This window comes from Balaenoptera physalus (genome assembly GCF_965194825.1).
Source record: "Balaenoptera physalus genome assembly, chromosome: 12".
Lineage (NCBI taxonomy): Eukaryota > Metazoa > Chordata > Mammalia > Artiodactyla > Balaenopteridae > Balaenoptera > Balaenoptera physalus.
Genome location: NC_138897.1, coordinates 74,518,856 through 74,535,695, shown reverse-complemented (window position 1 = coordinate 74,535,695; position 16,840 = coordinate 74,518,856). Strand labels below are relative to the sequence as shown.

The 16,840-nt window shown below is 45.5% G+C and overlaps 2 protein-coding genes across 5 annotated transcripts in view; both read left to right on the top strand.

The window, feature by feature from the left end:
- Positions 1 to 12,320, top strand: part of CHEK2 (checkpoint kinase 2) — a 41,456-nt gene extending 29,136 nt beyond the window's left edge. For all 3 annotated transcript variants that reach the window (XM_082416321.1, XM_082416322.1, XM_082416323.1), the window contains 6 exons: positions 16 to 102; positions 887 to 1,050; positions 1,277 to 1,392; positions 2,517 to 2,602; positions 9,071 to 9,151; positions 9,975 to 12,320. In XM_082416321.1, the coding sequence (XP_082272447.1) occupies positions 16 to 102; positions 887 to 1,050; positions 1,277 to 1,392; positions 2,517 to 2,602; positions 9,071 to 9,151; positions 9,975 to 10,064 (624 nt within the window). In that variant the 3' untranslated portion in view covers positions 10,065 to 12,320. The remainder of the gene's footprint in view (positions 1 to 15; positions 103 to 886; positions 1,051 to 1,276; positions 1,393 to 2,516; positions 2,603 to 9,070; positions 9,152 to 9,974) is intronic.
- Positions 12,321 to 14,911: 2,591 nt separating this feature from the next.
- Positions 14,912 to 16,840, top strand: part of TTC28 (tetratricopeptide repeat domain 28) — a 582,221-nt gene continuing 580,292 nt past the window's right edge. For both annotated transcript variants that reach the window (XM_082416383.1, XM_082416382.1), the window contains exon 1: positions 14,912 to 15,173. In XM_082416383.1, coding sequence (XP_082272509.1) covers positions 15,072 to 15,173 — 102 coding nt within the window. In that variant the 5' untranslated portion in view covers positions 14,912 to 15,071. The remainder of the gene's footprint in view (positions 15,174 to 16,840) is intronic.

Below are 16,840 nucleotides of genomic sequence, written 5' to 3'. Positions count from 1 at the left end.
TGTCTTTCTATGCAGTACCTTCACGAAAATGGCATTATACATCGGGACTTAAAGCCAGAGAATGTTCTACTCTCATCTCAAAAAGAGGACTGCCTTATAAAGGTAAGAAATGTATGTTCTATATGTGGCCACTCCAGTAGATTTCTGTTCAGAAACTCTTTTTAAATTCATCAAGTAAAAAGTGGGAGCATAAAAAGGTAGAGAACTTGACCTTCCCACTCTTAGCAGTTCTTTTAGAGATCAAGTGGTATTGCTCCAATCCAGATGTAATGAACATTTATTGAGCTCCATTGTGTATAAGCCACTTTCATCTTCAGAGGGAGGAAGTAGGGGTCTAGATGGGAGAAACACATCCCCTGTCTTCCTCTGTTTAAAACAGTACTTCCCAAGCCTGGCTTCATTTTAGAATCCTCTGTTGATTTAAAAAAAAAAACAAAACAAACCATGACACCAAGGCTACGCCTCAGAATTGCTGTAGGTGGCACCCAGGTGTAAATATTTTCCCCAGGCTCCTCGGGTATTCCAGTTTGCAGCCAAGGTTGAGAAACTGGGGTCTAAGGAGAACCAGGAATAACTAATTAGAATTCTAGAGTGTCTGTTTAGGGTTATAAGCCTTTTGTAAGGTTACAGAAAGCCCAGATCTAAGTTGAGAAAACCTGGGCCTTAAAGTTCCTTGGCTCAGGAATTTTCATTTAAGCAAAATTAAATAACTTGCAGAGTATAAAATTACCTTACCAAAGCATCAATGTGTAGATTCCAGATTAATGGCAGCATGAACCATGGGATAGGAACTGTTCTAATCTGCATGTCTTTTGGGACTGGCAGACTATGTTACTCTTTATTTTATGACGTCATTAAAAGTGATTCCCTTTTGTCCTTACTTTAGATTACTGATTTTGGGCAGTCCAAGATTTTGGGGGAGACCTCTCTGATGAGAACCTTATGTGGTACCCCCACTTACCTGGCTCCTGAGGTTCTTAATTCTTTTGGGACTGCTGGATATAACCGTGCTGTGGACTGCTGGAGTTTAGGAGTTATTCTTTTCATTTGGTAAGAAAAAGTTTTCATCTCTTCAGACTCTGGTTGGAGGTATTTAGGTGAAATCAGAAATGTGTCCAGGTCGAGAGCTTGTGTTTAATTTAGGTCACTTTTTTTGACCATCGATTTAAAGTAACACCTAATTTTTCATGATGCTGAAAAAGAAATCGTTATATCCACGAATGCCACTGAGAATGCCACTTGATTTCTTTTCCTTTCTCTCTCTACCAATATTAAGCCTTAGTGGGTATCCACCTTTCTCTGAGCATAAGACTCACGTGTCATTGAAGGATCAGATCACCAGTGGAAAATACAACTTCATTCCTGAAGTCTGGGCAGAGGTCTCAGAGAAGGGTATGGATACGAAAGGGTTAAGAATTTGTGGTTTGCTAAAATGTGTGTGTGCCGTGGTGGGAATTTCTTTTCAAATTCTGTGATGTTTTCTCCTGTCAATCCTGTTCTTATTTTCTGTTGTTAGTTTTGTACCATTTGAGAGGCAAAGGAAATTATTAGGAACTTGGGCTCCAGGGCCAGGCTGATGTAGGCTCGTGTCCCAGCTCTGCTACTTCCTAGCTGTGTGACCTTAGGCAAGTTACTTAACATCTCTGGGTCTCCAGAGACCCAGAGAAACTGGGGTCTAAGGAGAACCAGGAATAACTAATTAGAACAGTACTTCACTCTTCAAGATAACATTACTTAACATCTCTGGGTCTCTCTTTTTTATTTGTAAAAGGAGCACAATAAAACCCTACTTGAGGGGTTTTGTGAGGGTTAAGTGTAATATGCTCACTGTGCCTGGTATCTATTTAAGTGTGCAAAATAATGGGTAACTTTTTAGTTACAAGGTCTCCTTTGAATTAGTAAGCGCAGCAAGAGCTAAATGTAATTACTTTGTATTTTAGAATTTAAAAGGGTAACTTTGTAATTCTCAAAAGAAAAAGTAGAAAACTAAAACAATGTACCACAGATGATTGTGCTAAGTGTCACAGTGTCTAAGGAATAATATTGCAATATACAGCCAGCCTCCACTTGTTGCTGGCTGTCAAGCTTTGTTTCTGCCAAGCCTGGGATTCCAAGGAGCGAGCTCTCGCTGGCCGAGGAACTCTCACCATCACTCTGTGGGTCTTGGAGAGAGTTGGCCGAACATCCTGAGTTTTAGAACTGGGGGAAGTTCAGCTTTAATTAGTTTGAACTTGAGTCCAGCAAGGAGAGTAGGGACGGAGAGCTAAGAGGTTGTGATGTCTGAGCAGGGAGTGTTGGGGAGCATCGTGGTCATTCCTGGTGTTCTAGAGCACGTGGACAAATACAGAGTGGGGAGGATTAGGGGGCCCTGCCTACCGTGCCTACTGATCACAATGACCTCAGCCCCTCTCTCCTCTTTCTGGATGTTGGCCTGTGATTCTGGCACACTCTAATTTTGTTGATTTAATGTCTTTATCCTTCTCACTGTGATTTGCCAAATTATCTTACTGCTTTAGCTCTGGACCTCGTCAAGAAGTTGCTGATAGTGGATCCAAAGGCACGTTTTACGACAGAAGAAGCTTTAAGACACCCGTGGCTTCAGGTGTGTATGGGGCAGTGCCTGCCAGCCTAAAATACCCGGGCAGCCCTGAACTGTGCCTTAGAGATGGGGAAGAGGCTGAAAACATACATTTGCTTTGTTGGGTCTGTTTAATGCAATTTTTAAAGACTGAGGTTTAGGTGTGTGGGTATGTGTATGTTTGTCTATGGGTCTGAGTGTGGGTGTGTCTCGTGTTTGTGTGCAACCTTTACAACTTGACTTGGATAGACAGGCTCACTTTATGGCCTGTCCTGGTTCCACCTGGCTTCCCTGAGTCTGCGGTTCAGTTGTGTTCCATTGTGTTCCTTTGAGAGATTGTTCTAGCCCCGAACTTCCACCCTAGCTATGTCCTTCTCTTCCCTCAAACACCGTACCCCAGACGGGCAGGATGGGCTGTGTTCCAGCCATCTTCAACCTTAGATCAGTGAAGCAGGGGTGGGAGGAGGGGAGCAGCCTCGCTGGGGGAGAATCTGGTTATTTCTTAAGCCCAAGTGATCGGGCATGAGGGGTCCCACTTCTCGTTCATGGTGAGTAAGCATGCCGTTTGCAGATTGTCACCTGTGCCTTTCAAGTCTGCATTTCCTCTGTATCCCTGCTGGGGGTTGTGGCTGCCATTAGATTATGCACTGATCTCATTCGAGCTGCCAGGGTTGGAAGTCCTTAGTGGCTTTGGTGGGCTAGTCTTTGGTTTTAGAATTCACTATGGCCTTGGGCAGGCTTTTTGATGGATGCCAGGTCTTCTGTTAAGTGGAGTTCCTTTCAGCACAGCCATACGCCTTTCTGTTAACTTTCGTTTGGTCTCTGTTTCCTGTGGGGATGGGGGACTCAACCAGGTTGCTTGAGCCGGAGGCTCACATACTGTGGGAATTTCTAGTCCAGGAACTCCTTGGGCCATCTAGTCTCAGCACTGTGCTTCTGGGGCTCTGGGAAGACTGTCCTCGTTCTTTCTCTCTTCCAACCCTCCACACCGAACAGTTCTGCTCAGGCCAGCTCAGGTTGAGAACAAGAAATCCTTACAAGAAACAAAAAGTAGATATATGTGTTTGGGATGTTGCCCTGGAAACAGCAGTCCCTCCAGAAAAAAATCTGTCAGATGATTTAGCACTTAATAGACCACACAGATTTGAAACTGCAGGACCCTGGAGAAAAGGAATTTGGAAATAAAGGGTGCCTTTGCATGTGGGGACTTAATTTTGATGAAAAAGAAAAACATTCCTCTTGGCTCTTTTCATGTGCCTTAATAGGGAAACTCTTGTGGGCCAGATATGGAGGTAGCAGAGCTGTGTTAGTCTTGAAGAAAACAGAGCTTACCAGTTAGGCCTGGGAACAGGGTTTACATCTGCCCAAAATGTACAAACAAGCATAGCCTATTTTTCTTGTACTTTTTGTCTCAAAATTGTTAACAGCTAAGGAAAAGGTGAAATTCAACCCTGCCACAGGGGTCTCACTTGAATACTCTTTTGTTCACATTTTATTTTTGCAGCAGAAGGTGGAGTGAACATTCAGTGAGGACGAGGATGCCAAGTACCCACATAAATCACCTGCTGGTGACAGTTTAGGTTTCATTTTGGGAAAATTCAGTGTTTTTGAGGAAACTAAATGGTTTTATGGGTCTGGCACTGGACTGAGTGTTTGGAATGTGAGTTCTGATCTCTTTTTTGTTATTAACAGTGTCCAATTTTGGGAGCATCCCTTATATCCACCTTTGACCTCATGTTCACTTCTTTTTTTTTTTTAAATTAATTAATTAATTAATTAATTTTTGGCTGCGTTGAGTCTTCGTTGCTGTGCGTGGGTTTTCTCTAGCTGCGGCGAGAGGGGGCTACTCTTCGTTGCGGTGCGAGGGCTTCTCATTGCGGTGGCTTCTCTTGTTGCAGAGCACGGGCTCTAGGCATGTGGGCTTCAGTAGTTGTGGCATGCGGGCTCAGTAGTTGTGGCTCGTGGGCTCTAGAGTGCAGGCTTAGTAGCTGTAGTGCCTGGGCTTAGTTGCTCCGCGGCATGTGGGATCTTCCCGGACAAGGGCATGCACCCAAGTCCCCTGCACTGGCAGGCGGATTCCTAACCACGCTGCCACCACGGAAGTCCATGTTTACTTCTTGAAATAGAGGATTTTTTCCTGCTTAACCTGGAGGCATATTACAATGTCGTATTTTTGAATAGATTGTAGACATCTCAAAGGAAGGGTATTTACAGATACACATTCTATCTGTGGTATGTAATGATCTCCTTTTTCAGATTACTGCTTACCGATGACTCTTTTTTATTTTTATTTTTGGCCGTGCCGTGGCTTGTGGGAACTTAGTTCCCCAACCGGGGACTGAATCCGGGCCCCAGCAGTGAAAGCACCGAGTCCTAACCACTTGACCACCAGGGAACTCCCAACTGATGACTTGTTTTAAATACAGGCTTAAATAAGCTTGTGGTCATTTCTGTTTGGCTGCATGGTTTCATCTCTTCATGCATTCATTCATGCTTTCAGAGGACAGGTAAGGAGCTCATGTGTCAAGCACTGTTAGGCACTGTGGATACACAGTCCAGGTGGCGGCCAACCCTGACTACAGAGCAGTGAGATACATGTGGGAATAGGGGTAGGCACAGAGTATGGAGGATCCCCAGGATGAGGACTGCCCACAGGGCTTCCGCTACCCACAAGTTCACACGGTGTGGAGAGTGTCTAAGGGCAGGGTGGCCTGGGGATGACATAGCAGTATTACTTTGCTCAGGCTGCCATAACAGAGTACCACTGACTGGGTGGTTTAAACAATAGAAATTTATTTTCACACAATTCTGGAGGCTGGAAGTCCAATTTCAAAGTGCCAGCAGGTTTGGTTTCTCCTGAGGCCTCTTTCCTTGCCCTGCAGGTAGCTGCCTTCTCTCTGTGTCTTCACTTGGTCTTTTCTCTGTGTGCTCACATCCCTGGTGTCTTCTTCTTTTCTTATGAGGACATCAGCCATAATGGATTAGGGCCCCACCCTAAGAGCCCAATTTAAACAAAAAATTTATTATATTTAAGTATGGTTGATTTACAGTGTTGTGTTGGGCTTCCCTGGTGGCACAGTGGTTAAGAATCCACCTGCCAATGCAGGGGACACGGGTTCGAGCCCTGGTCTGGGAAGATCCCACATGCCACGGAGCAACTAAGCCCGTGCACCACAACTACTGAGCCTGTGCTCTAGAGCCTGCGAGCACAACTACTGAGCCCACGAGCCACAACTGCTGAAGCCCGTGCGCCTAGAGCCCATGCTCCATCAGAAGCCACTGCAATGAGAAGCCCACTCACCACAACGAAGAATAGCTCCCGCTTGCTGCAACTAGAGAAAGCCCGCGCACAGCAACAAAGACCCAATGCAGCCAAAAGTAAATAAATAAATAAATTTATATTAAAAAAAAGTGTTAATTTCTGCTGTACAGCAAAGTGATTCAGTTATATATATGTATACATTCTTTTTCATATTATTTTCCATTATGGTTTATCACAGGATATTGAATATGGTTCCCTGTGCTATACAGTAGGACCTTGTTGTTTATCCATTCTCCATATAATAGTTTGCATCTGCTAATCCCAAATTCCCAGTCCCTCCCTCTCCCACCCCTACTCCCCCTTGGCAACCACGAGTCTGTTCATGTCTGTGAGTCTGTTTCTGTTTCATAGATAAGTTCATTTGTGTTATATTTTAGATTCCACGTATAAGTGATATCATACGGTATTTGTCTTTCTCTTTCTGACTTACTTCACTTACTATAATCTCTAGGTCCATCCATGTTGCTGCAAATGGCATTATTCCATTCTTTTTTATGGCTGAGTAGTATTCCATTGTATATATGCACCACATCTTTATCCATTCATCTGTCGATGGACATTTAGGTTGTTTGGCTATTGTAAATAGTGCTGCTATGAATATACGGGTGCATGTATCTTTTTGAATTATAGTTTTGTCCAGATACATGCCCAGGAGTGGGATTGCTGGATCATATGGCAACTATTTTTAGTTTTTTGAGGAACCTGCATACTGTTTTTCCATAGTGGCTGCACCAATTTACATTCCTACCAACAGTGTAGGAGGGTTCCCTTTTCTCCAAATCCTCTCCAGCATTTTTAATTTGTGGACTTTTTAACGATGGCCATTTTGACCAGTGTGAAGTGGTACCTCATTGTAATTTTGATTTGCATCTCTCTGATAATTAGCGATGTTGAGCATCTTTTCATGTGCCTGTTGGCCATCTGTATGTCTTCTTTGGAGAAGTGTCTATTTAGGTCTTCTGCCCATTTTTTGATTGGGTTGTTTGATTTTTTTTGTTATTGAGCTGTATGAGCTGTTTATGTATTTTGGAAATTAAGCCCTTGTTGCTCGAATCATTTGCAAATATTTTCTCCCAGTCTGTAGGTTGTCCTTTGGTTTTGTTTGTGGTTTCCTTTGCTGTACAAAAGCTTGTAAGTTTGATAAGGTCCCATTTGTTTATTTTTGCTTTTATTTCTTTTGCCTTGGGAGACTGACCTAAGAAAACAATGGTACGATTTATGTCAGAGAATGTTTTGCCTATATTCTCTTCTAGAGTTTTATGGTGTCATGTCTTATATTTAAGCTAAGAGCCTCATTTTAACTTAATTATCCGTTTGAAGGCCCTGTCTCCAAATACAGTCACAATTCTGGGGGTTGGCTTCAACATATAAATGGGGTCCGGGGGGCCACAATTCAGTCATAACTCACACAGTTCAGCCATAACAATCACAATTCAGTTGCCAGAGCAACGGGGGAATAGCATTTTCAACATTGATTGAGCCCCTCTGATATGGAGGCCTCTGTGCTTATTACAGTGCCTGGCATCTAAGGGTCCTCAACTGTTCACTGAGTGAATGAGGAAGGTGGGTGAGGTGGGTGGGCAGGGAGGCACAGAGGGCATTTCTGGCGGAGGCTGTAAGCAGGTGTAGGAGGAAATAAGGGATGGACCTTTGAGAGTGGCCTTGCTGAGAAATGAGATCCTAGAGGACAGTGTGGAGTGGAATCCAGATGAACTTGGCACTTGGGCAGTGGGGAGCTACACTGAGTGATGCAATAAACAGTGATGGAAGCAGGTGATTCTAGCTACTAGATGTAGAACAGGTGAATTCATCCTCGAGCACCAATTTTTCTATATCCATCAAATTGCTGAATATTGAAGGCCTTCACTCCTAGGTCCTTTCTCCGCACCCACCATGGTGCACTTGGTGTAGTGGGAGGAGTGGAGCGGGGGTTGGATGGAAAAGTACATGGGGATTTGGAAGTGGGCTGCTCTGGGTCTGTATTCCACTTGTGAGTGGCTGAGCTCAGCTTTCAGCTGGCCCCAAAGCCCACAGTCCTAGTCATGGATGTTTCACCTTTCTGAAGGTAGGGAGGGCTGTCACCTCTCAGGGCTCCCAGATGCAGAAGTGAGCCCTGCAGAAGTAATTATCCATGGAGGTGGGCAGGAGTTTTCTGAGTACCCTGCCCCACCCCTCATTTCCCTCTCCAGCAGCAAGAAACACCTGTTCACTTTTTTTTCTGATTAGCTCTGGGATATTGTGGGCTTGAAGTCCTTCTGGCAACTTGTGCAGTGCTTGCTGGGTGAATTTTCCTAGGGTGCAGGGTTGCTTTGTTAGGGTGGCCCCGGTAACTGGTCTCATTGTTGGCAGTGGGAGGGGGTACCTCCTGGAAAGATCTGGGGAGCAGCATGGAGCCAACCCCAGCCTCTGACCTCCTGATCGCCATCTCTCAGGATCTGAGATGCTGGCTCTGAAAGATTGACTACTAAGGTCTATGGTTCTCTCTGACCCACCCGGAGCTCTTTTTTTTTTTTTTCAAAATAAAATTTATTTGCTAATGAAATTAAAATATAGTGAAAACCAAGAAAATGCTCTTTCAGAAGATTTTATCATATTTCAGCTATATTCTATTGATAATAATTCTGTTTTTATTATTTGTATATCACCTTTCGGTTTACAGAGTCTTATCTAATAATTCTCTCCTACCTTAACAGTAGTCAAACCACTTGAAACCATTTGAAATAGTTTGATGGGGCTTTGTGACATAGTGTAACGCATTTTCTACCACAGATTTTCAAGGATCATATAATGAAAATAAATTTATATGACAGGTTTGGATAAGCAACTATTTCTTTGCTCCCTTGTTTTCACAGATGAAATTATGTAATTCCATAAGTATATTTTAGTCAACCAATCCTTTTGTTACATAGTTATATAATGGAAAGGTGACAGTTGCTCATTATGTTGTAGTCAGTCTATTAGTAGTAGACATTCACCTGGAGCTCTTAAGCGTATGGGTTTGGTTCAGCCAGTGTTGACTGAGCACCGACTGCTGAGTAGACTTTTCCCTTTTCTCCACATTCCTCCCCGTCTTAGCCTACTTCCCTGTTTCTGGGGGCATCCTAGCCCTGCCTTTCAGGAGCTTTCTTTCCCTCATTCACAGCCTACTTATGTTTTTCATTTCTTCACAGGATGAGGACATGAAGAGAAAATTTAAGAATTTGCTTTTTGAAGAAGAAAAGTCGATGACTCTGCCCCAGGTTCCCGCCCAGGTATTCTGGATCATGGTCATTAAATGTAGGCTAAGTTTAAAGAGCCAATGAGTGGAGGATAAGGAGTTTGAATAGTCTCTTTAGCAGTGATTGCTTAACATTTTTTTGGTAAGGAATAATGTAGTAGATACTTTGTTTCAGCTTGATCTGCTTTGGCACCTTTAGAAGATTTAATAATGAAGAGTATGTTTAATGCATTAGAGAAGCACAGCTAGGGGTTGTCATTCAGGAAGTCTCCTGTAAGGCAAGATTGGAAGACTTATTAGAGGCTCAGATTTAAACTTGTTGAAAAATTTAAAATTTGGGGGAGTGGTTGATGATTTCTGATTATAATCTTATTCCTCTAAAGTTCTTTGTAGGTATCAGTTAATATCTGTTCATTCCTGTCCTGCCTTCTTTCCGTAACACTCCTCTTCCTACTGCTCCCTTGCAATTTTATAAATGGGGAAAAAAAGACACAAAAAAGATTGTCTTCCCACAAAAGAGCAAGACTTGAGGCTCCCTGGGAGAGGTATTGTGGTCCCTTTACATTTCCTAATTTAGAAGACAACCAAGAGGAGGCTGGTTATGCTGCTTACTTTGAATAGACATCATTGAGTGGTTGGAAGCCCCAAGGGAGAGAAATGTCAGTCCAATAAGGGTGTCTGAGTTTGGGAGGGGTGTGGTGGGGATTCAGAGTCAATGAGGACAACCAGTATTCTTGGTCCTAGAAGTTTCACATGAAAGGCTCCAAGTTCACTGGAAGTATATAGGGAAACTTTGATAAATTGTAACCAAGCCAGAGGTTTTCTTTGAACATCTCTCCCTTTTCCTTTACTTTCAGCCTTCCACAAGTCGAAAGCGGCTTCTTGAAGGGGAAGCAGAGGATGCCGACCCCACAAAGCGCCTGGCTGTGTGTGCTGCTGTCTCGTGAACACCGGTTGACCATGAAAGAATTGAACTTTCTTGAACCCTGCTGCCATGTTCTTTAAATCTGTTTTGCATAGTTTGTATTTTCATTATGGGAACAGTTGCTTTTCCACAATCATTGATACACAATTCAAAACGTAATGGAACCTGGGCTTTGTGCTTTTGCTTGTTGATCAGCTCTTAATTACACGCCTTTAGTGTGTGCATATTTGAAGTTGTGTGCCTTTCCTCTGGTGCCTCTACCTTGGCTGTAACCAGGCAGGTTTCTTAGGATGTATCCCTGGGTGAGCTGCATACAAATTCTAAAGTTGCAGGGGACGCGGCACAGTGAGTCAGGGTGGGGTTTGTTGAGACTGGCCAGAGTCCTTACGAGACGGTCGGTACCTTGGTGCATCTACTATGGGCCAGTTTTGTTTTATTTTTTTTTAACTTTAATTTTTTTAAATTTTATTTTTCATTTTTATTTTTTTGGCCATGCGGCTTTCGGGATCTTAGTTCCTTGACCAGGGATCGAACCCGTACCCCCTGCAGTGGAAGTGTGGAGTCCTAACCACTGGACTGCCAGGGAATTCCCCCATGGGCCAGTTTTAGAGTCCCATTCTCCCCCTCATCATCCCTGAAACCACAGAGCCAGATAAGTTGTGAAATTTAAAAATTTCCTGATTTTAGGAAGAGGACCAGGCACATCAACTGTGTTTATATGTAATACCCAGCTGAATCCTATAACCAAACACTTTAATATTTCTGCAGCAAATATTCACAGTAAGAGGAATAGAGAAGACTGTAAATAGCTTCATGTCACTTCAGGTCTATCTTTTCTGCCACGAGAGTTATGGAGGACTCTCCAGTTTCAGAGCTGTTTGGATTTTGGAAATGTAACTAAGGCATGTGGGCATGTCATGTTGACCCAATGATGACCAACGAGGCCCTGTGTAAAGCGCCTCCCCAGGTTGGTCTTGTCTAGTGATTCTATGGAGGGGGGGGCTAGGTCCTCTGATCACCTTTATGTTATAGGTGAGGAACCCAGGCTGAAGGAGTAAGGTGACTTACCCAGTGTCACACAGCTAGGAAGTGGCGGAGCTGAGACCCAACCCAGGGCTTTCTGACTCAAATTCATGTTCCTCATCTCCTCCCTCCCTTATTCAGTCAGACTCAGGGATGTTGACTCACACTGACAAAACTCACATGAGACTGATTTCCAAATTTTGAATGCCAGTATGTTCAATCATGATGAATGGGTACAATGCCATGATCTGTGGAAGCTGGGACATCTTGGTGACAAGGAACAGAGGCCCATTCAAATTACTTCATGGAAAAGGGGATCTGTTTCAGCCTTACAGAGGGCTGGGCCTGGGAGCCATCAGGAGCCCAGGCAGTTCTAATGGCTGGCTCTTCTTGTCTCTTTCTGACCCACTGATTTTGCTTCTTTTGTAACTTTGGCTGACTGATGCTAGGCCACATTGTAGCTTGCTGACTATGCCATGAGTTGAGTGTCTTGGTTCAGATGCCACTGGTGAGCCAGCCAGGGGAGGGTGAGGGGCACACAGCTGTTGCCCCAGGCAATGAAGGGTGGTGGTTGGCAATGGAAATTAGAAGGGTGTGCAAGCATTCTGAGGCTTGGCTGGCCTGTTGCTGAGGGCTAGATGGGGATTTAGGTGGTTTGCCTATTTAAAGGAATGAGGCTGAGATTGCCAAGTTAGATGGGTTTTAGCTCATTTGAATATTTAATGTGAAGGCTGTGGTTTCTTAGGGCATCTTTCTCTCTTGGGGTAGTCAGCAAGCCCTTCTCTGTTTCCAGAGCACTTTGTATTAGCTCTCTGATTATACCTACCATGGTAGGATGAATAATGGCCTCCAAAGATGTTCTTATCCTAATCCCCAGAATTTATGAATACTTGGCTTTACATGGCAAAAGAGACTTTGCAGATGTGATTAAGTGAAGGATCTCGAGATGGGAAGACCATCCTGTTTTATCAAGGTGGGCCCAGTGTTATCACAATGTTCCTTTTAAGAGGGACACAGGAAGAGTCAGAGTCACAAGAGATGGAGTGGTGCTCTTTCAAAACAGAGGAAGAGGCCACTAGCCACTACAGGCAGCCACTAGAAGCTGACAGACAAAAAGCAAGGAAATGGATTCTTCCATTGGAGCCTCCTGAACGAACCAGTCCTTTTACTTTACACCTTGACTTTAGCCAGGTGAAACTGATTTCAGACTTCTGACCTAGGAAAGTTAAGAGAATAAATGTGTTATTTTAAGCCACCCAATTTGTGGTAATTTGTTACAGCAGCCAGGGGAAACTAATATACTCATTACTAATGGGGAGACATCAGCTGCTGATCTGCGGACACCCAGCATCCACCTCCTCTTCTTAACTTTATACTCCGGTTTTCTTTTTGGGGAATTCTTTCTCCCTATCCCATGAAGTCATAGAGGGAGGGGGATATGGTACCTAGGTGTCTGCCTCCCCCCCCCCCCGCCCCTGCACGCTATAGAAGCCAAAGGGGTCCCTAGAGGCTCCTCCTCTGGTAGAGCTCCTCTCACTGCCCACCCAGCTGGAGGTGGGCACAGGATTTTGAAATGTGAGCAAATGGAGCTGGGATGGCAACATCAGTAGTGGGAGCAATATTGTGCTAATCTGAGCTCTCTGAACTTCCTGACCTTTGGCTTTGGACAAGTTACTTCTAATTGCTGAGCTTTTATTTCCTTATCTGTAAAATGGGTGCAATAAGAGTACCATCTTAATACGGCATTTCTGAGGATTCAGTGGTGGAAGTTTCATTTAAAGTGCCTGGTAGGGGATCTGTCAGTGTTGGCTTCTATCATTAAAGGTGGGAGGGTCACATACATAGCCAGAGGGAGCCATAGAAAGTTCTTGAGCAAGGAAGTAACATCACCTGTTTACCTTTTTTGGGTTCACAGAAGATGGGAGGATAACTGAGATGCCTTTCACAAAGCAGATTTGGGAAATGCCAGGCCTGGGGTGGGTGGTGGGAGCAGAGGTGGAGGGGTACCACCCAGTGACTGAAGTAACTGCCAGTCCCTTTTGAAGAACAGGCATGTTGCTTGGTGGTGGACCTCCGGTGCCTTGATGATGGTGCAGTAGACAGCTGTACTTTGTTACTGTCCTGAACCTGATGCCTCTTACGGTAATCGCAGCCCTATTTTTTCTGGGGGAGGGGAATCCCTCCTCCCACTTGCTCCCACCCCAGGTCCTTCTGGCAGGGTTGACCCCACCCCCTTCCTAGAGGGGCTCCATATAGTCAGATCTAGCCAATCTTGCTGTGATTGGCTCAGGCAGGTGCACGTGACCCAAATGGGTCCAGTGAAAGAAAACCCAAGACTTTGGCTGGAACTACTGGGAAACAGCTCCTGCTATGAATATGTAAAGTTACATATTCATAAATTCTGGGGAATTAGGATGAGAACATCTTTGGAAGCCATTATTCACCCTACCATGGTAGGTGTGAGCTAGGAGCTGCCCAGGACACTATGTGGAGAGAACTGCATGAGAATGAAGTCATCACAGAGGGAAGCAGAGCTGAGAGATTGTAGAAACACTGAGGTTATCGTTTGAGCACCTGGATCCAGCTATGCTTTAAGTGAGGTACCACCCAGGACTTTTCAATTATTCCCTTAATTGTTTTACTCCAGGTTGAGTTTTTTAAATTAAAAAAAATTTTTTTTGTTTAAAAAATTTTTGGTCACTTGTGTCTGGAAAAGGCCAGACTAATAAATTCAACCACTTACAAACTCCAAGAGACCCTCAGGCACTCTTCTCTTTTTTTTTTTTTTACAAGTGAAAACATTCTCTGCTGTTGTTTTTGTGCCAACTTTAGGGTTTCCAGAGAGGTTTGGGTCAGAGAATGGAAAGTGAAGATGTGGGAACTAAGTCCCTCCAGCCCCAAGGTTGAGCGAACCCCCTCCCAGCTAATTATACCACAGGGTTTGGGATCAGAGCCCCCTTCACTAAACTTTAGGAGTCTTTGAAGGATAGGGCTGGAATTATACCACTGAAGCTTGGCTAGCTTGGTGTGTGCCAGGCATTGTGCTCAGAGAGGTGTGTGCCTCATCGGAAAGCTCACCTCAACCCTGTGAGGTATTACTGCCGCTCCTCCCTTTGCAGATTTAGAGATCAAGGCTCTCTGGGTCTGTCAAGTGACCTGTTCAAGGTTTCCCAGTTTGCAAGAACCGGAGGCAAGACTTGAACCGATTTCCCTTTTCAAGGGCCCTTGGTTTTTGACCATAAAACAAAATTACTTGAGAGGTTTTGTCACTGGATTACCATTTGGTGAGCACTAGGCGCGGTGTTGACATTTTACCTGGATTATTTCAAGTCCTCCTAACTTGCTGGACGTTCCCGATGAAGGAGAAACAGGCTCCTGGAGACCTGACCTTAATCAGGCAAAGGTGAGCGGAGATGTGGGACTCGAACTCAGATTCTCCATTGAGTCTGGCTTTCCAGGGACATGGACATCAACTGTGCTACTTAGGCTCGCGCACGTGCTCACACACCTTCGCGATGGGGCTCTCATCACCTTAGCGGCGTCTTCCCCCGGGACTTCTTGGGATAATTCCCTCTTGGCTTGGACCACCTCCTCAAGCCCAAGTAGGTGAAGCAAAAGGGGCAGTGCTGAGGGCCCTGGTCCGGCGTCGTCCGCAGTGTGGCAGGCGGCGGCACCCAGCCCAGAACGGCGAGCTCTCTGGCCCGGCCGGACGGCTGCAGAGGGGGTGGGCGCAACGCTGGGAACAGCGGCCGGCTCCGGAGGGCGCGAGGCGGGGCGCCCGGGGAGGGGGCGCGGCGAGTGCGCACTTGCGCGGTGGGGGGGGACTCGCGGAGGCGCGCGGGGAGCGGGCGCGGCGATGCGCGCGTGCGCGGTGTTGGGTGTTGGGGGGTGTGGGGGTCGCCGCGGCGGCGCGCGGCACGGCGGGAACATGGCGCGCGGGGCCGGCGCGCGCTCCTAGCTGGCGGGACCGTTAGCTCGAGGCGGACGCGGCCCGGGCCCCGCGGAGATGGAGCAGTCGCCGCCGCCGGCGCTCGAGCCCACCCCGGGGTCGACCCCGGCACGGAGCCGTAGGCGGCGGGAGCCCGAGTCACCGCCGGCGCCGCCTCCGGTGAGTGCGTGAGGGGCGCGGGCCGGGAGACTTTCTTTGTGAAACTCCGTCGGTGCGAGCCGGGCCGGGCCTCGGCGGCTGACGAGCGCCCGCGAGGCGGAACCCGCCCCGTCGTCCGGGTTCGAGCCCTGCCTCGCGCTGCTCGGCAGCGGGACCCGGTCTGTTGCCTGCCCGCCTCAGTTTCCGCGGGAGTGTGTGTGCGCGCACGGGGGGGGCCGTATACAGTCGGCGCCTAACGCGCGCGGTGCCAATCCCTTGCCTCCGTCCCCGCCGGGCGTTGGCTGCCCGTGAGCCAGGCCCACGGGAGAGGTAGACCGCAGCCGCTAGGAGACAGGTGTCGGCGCAGCCCCGGGAGGCTCAGGTGCAGACAGCCCCAGGTGGAATCTAAGGCAGTGAGCTGTCCGTTCCCGGAAGGAAGCAAGTCTGTCGGTGTCTCAGCACAGAGTGATTTTGTAATGCTTTACATCCATCTCAGCGTGGTGGTGTGTTTGGGGTATTTATCGGTCAGGGTGAAGGAAGTTGAGTGAAATGGACTTCGGAGGTGTGGCTCCGGCTGGATGGGATGGGATGCCCCCGAGCATTGGGCTCCTCAAACAGCCAGGGCATAGGAATAATCTGGAGCGCTTGATAAAAATACAGGCGTCACAACTCACCCCAGGCCCACGGACTCAGACTCTCCAAAGCAGAGGAGCAGATTTTGAATTTTTAACAAGCTCCTGCGTGATTATGATTAGGTACATTTGACAAGCACTGTTTTAGTGTAAGCTTCCTGCGAGCAGGGACCTGATCTGTTCATTGCTCACCATGGCATGCTGGTATCAGGCGCAGTGCTTACCACATGGTAGATGGTCAGTAAATATTTGTAGAAAGACTAAATGACTTAGGGAGTTTCCAAAATAGGAGTTCTTGTACTTTCAGGAGCTTTTTGAAGTTATTATCTCCGTCACATTTACTGTATGATGTGATTTTTCTTAGTCCCAACTTAACTTTTGTAACTGTTTATAAATGCCTTGTTTTCAGTATATTTAAGGCAAAAGCAGGGTATACCTTGCTCAGTATAAACCATCAACTATGTATAATCCTAACTAGGTTAAAATTAATTCTGAAACTAAATTCTGAATAAAAAAATTGCATTTTTCTTTCTTTTCATCATTTGGGAACACTAGGCTTATAGGATTTTGTTCTTTTGAGGCAGGTAAATATTTACATTTTCATCAAAGCAAACCTGAATTACTGTTTATTCAGAAAAGTTGGCAATTCGCTTAAACCTCTGAGTATTTGTAATTTTTATGTGATATTTTGAAATTGAGATTTATGTTTAGTTCAGAGTCATGCTAAAGTAGAATTGTTTGAAAGTTATTTGATATTTCAGGAGCTGTTTTTTTCATGTTTTTTGAATTTCAATACTTGATTTAATTTCAGTAGTTGTTCATGGACAAAATATGAATGTATAGGAAGACAAAATTTTAGGAATATGCATGTGAAGAAGAAAAATTGAAAATTAGGTGCTTTGTTTTCTCTCAGCATTTCATTTTTGTAGTTCATGCACATGTCTTTTTAAAAATTCCTTATTTTAATTAAGATATCAATATAATTGACATGTAACATTAGTTTCAGGTGTACAACATAATGATTTGATATTTATATATATTGCAGAGTGATCACCA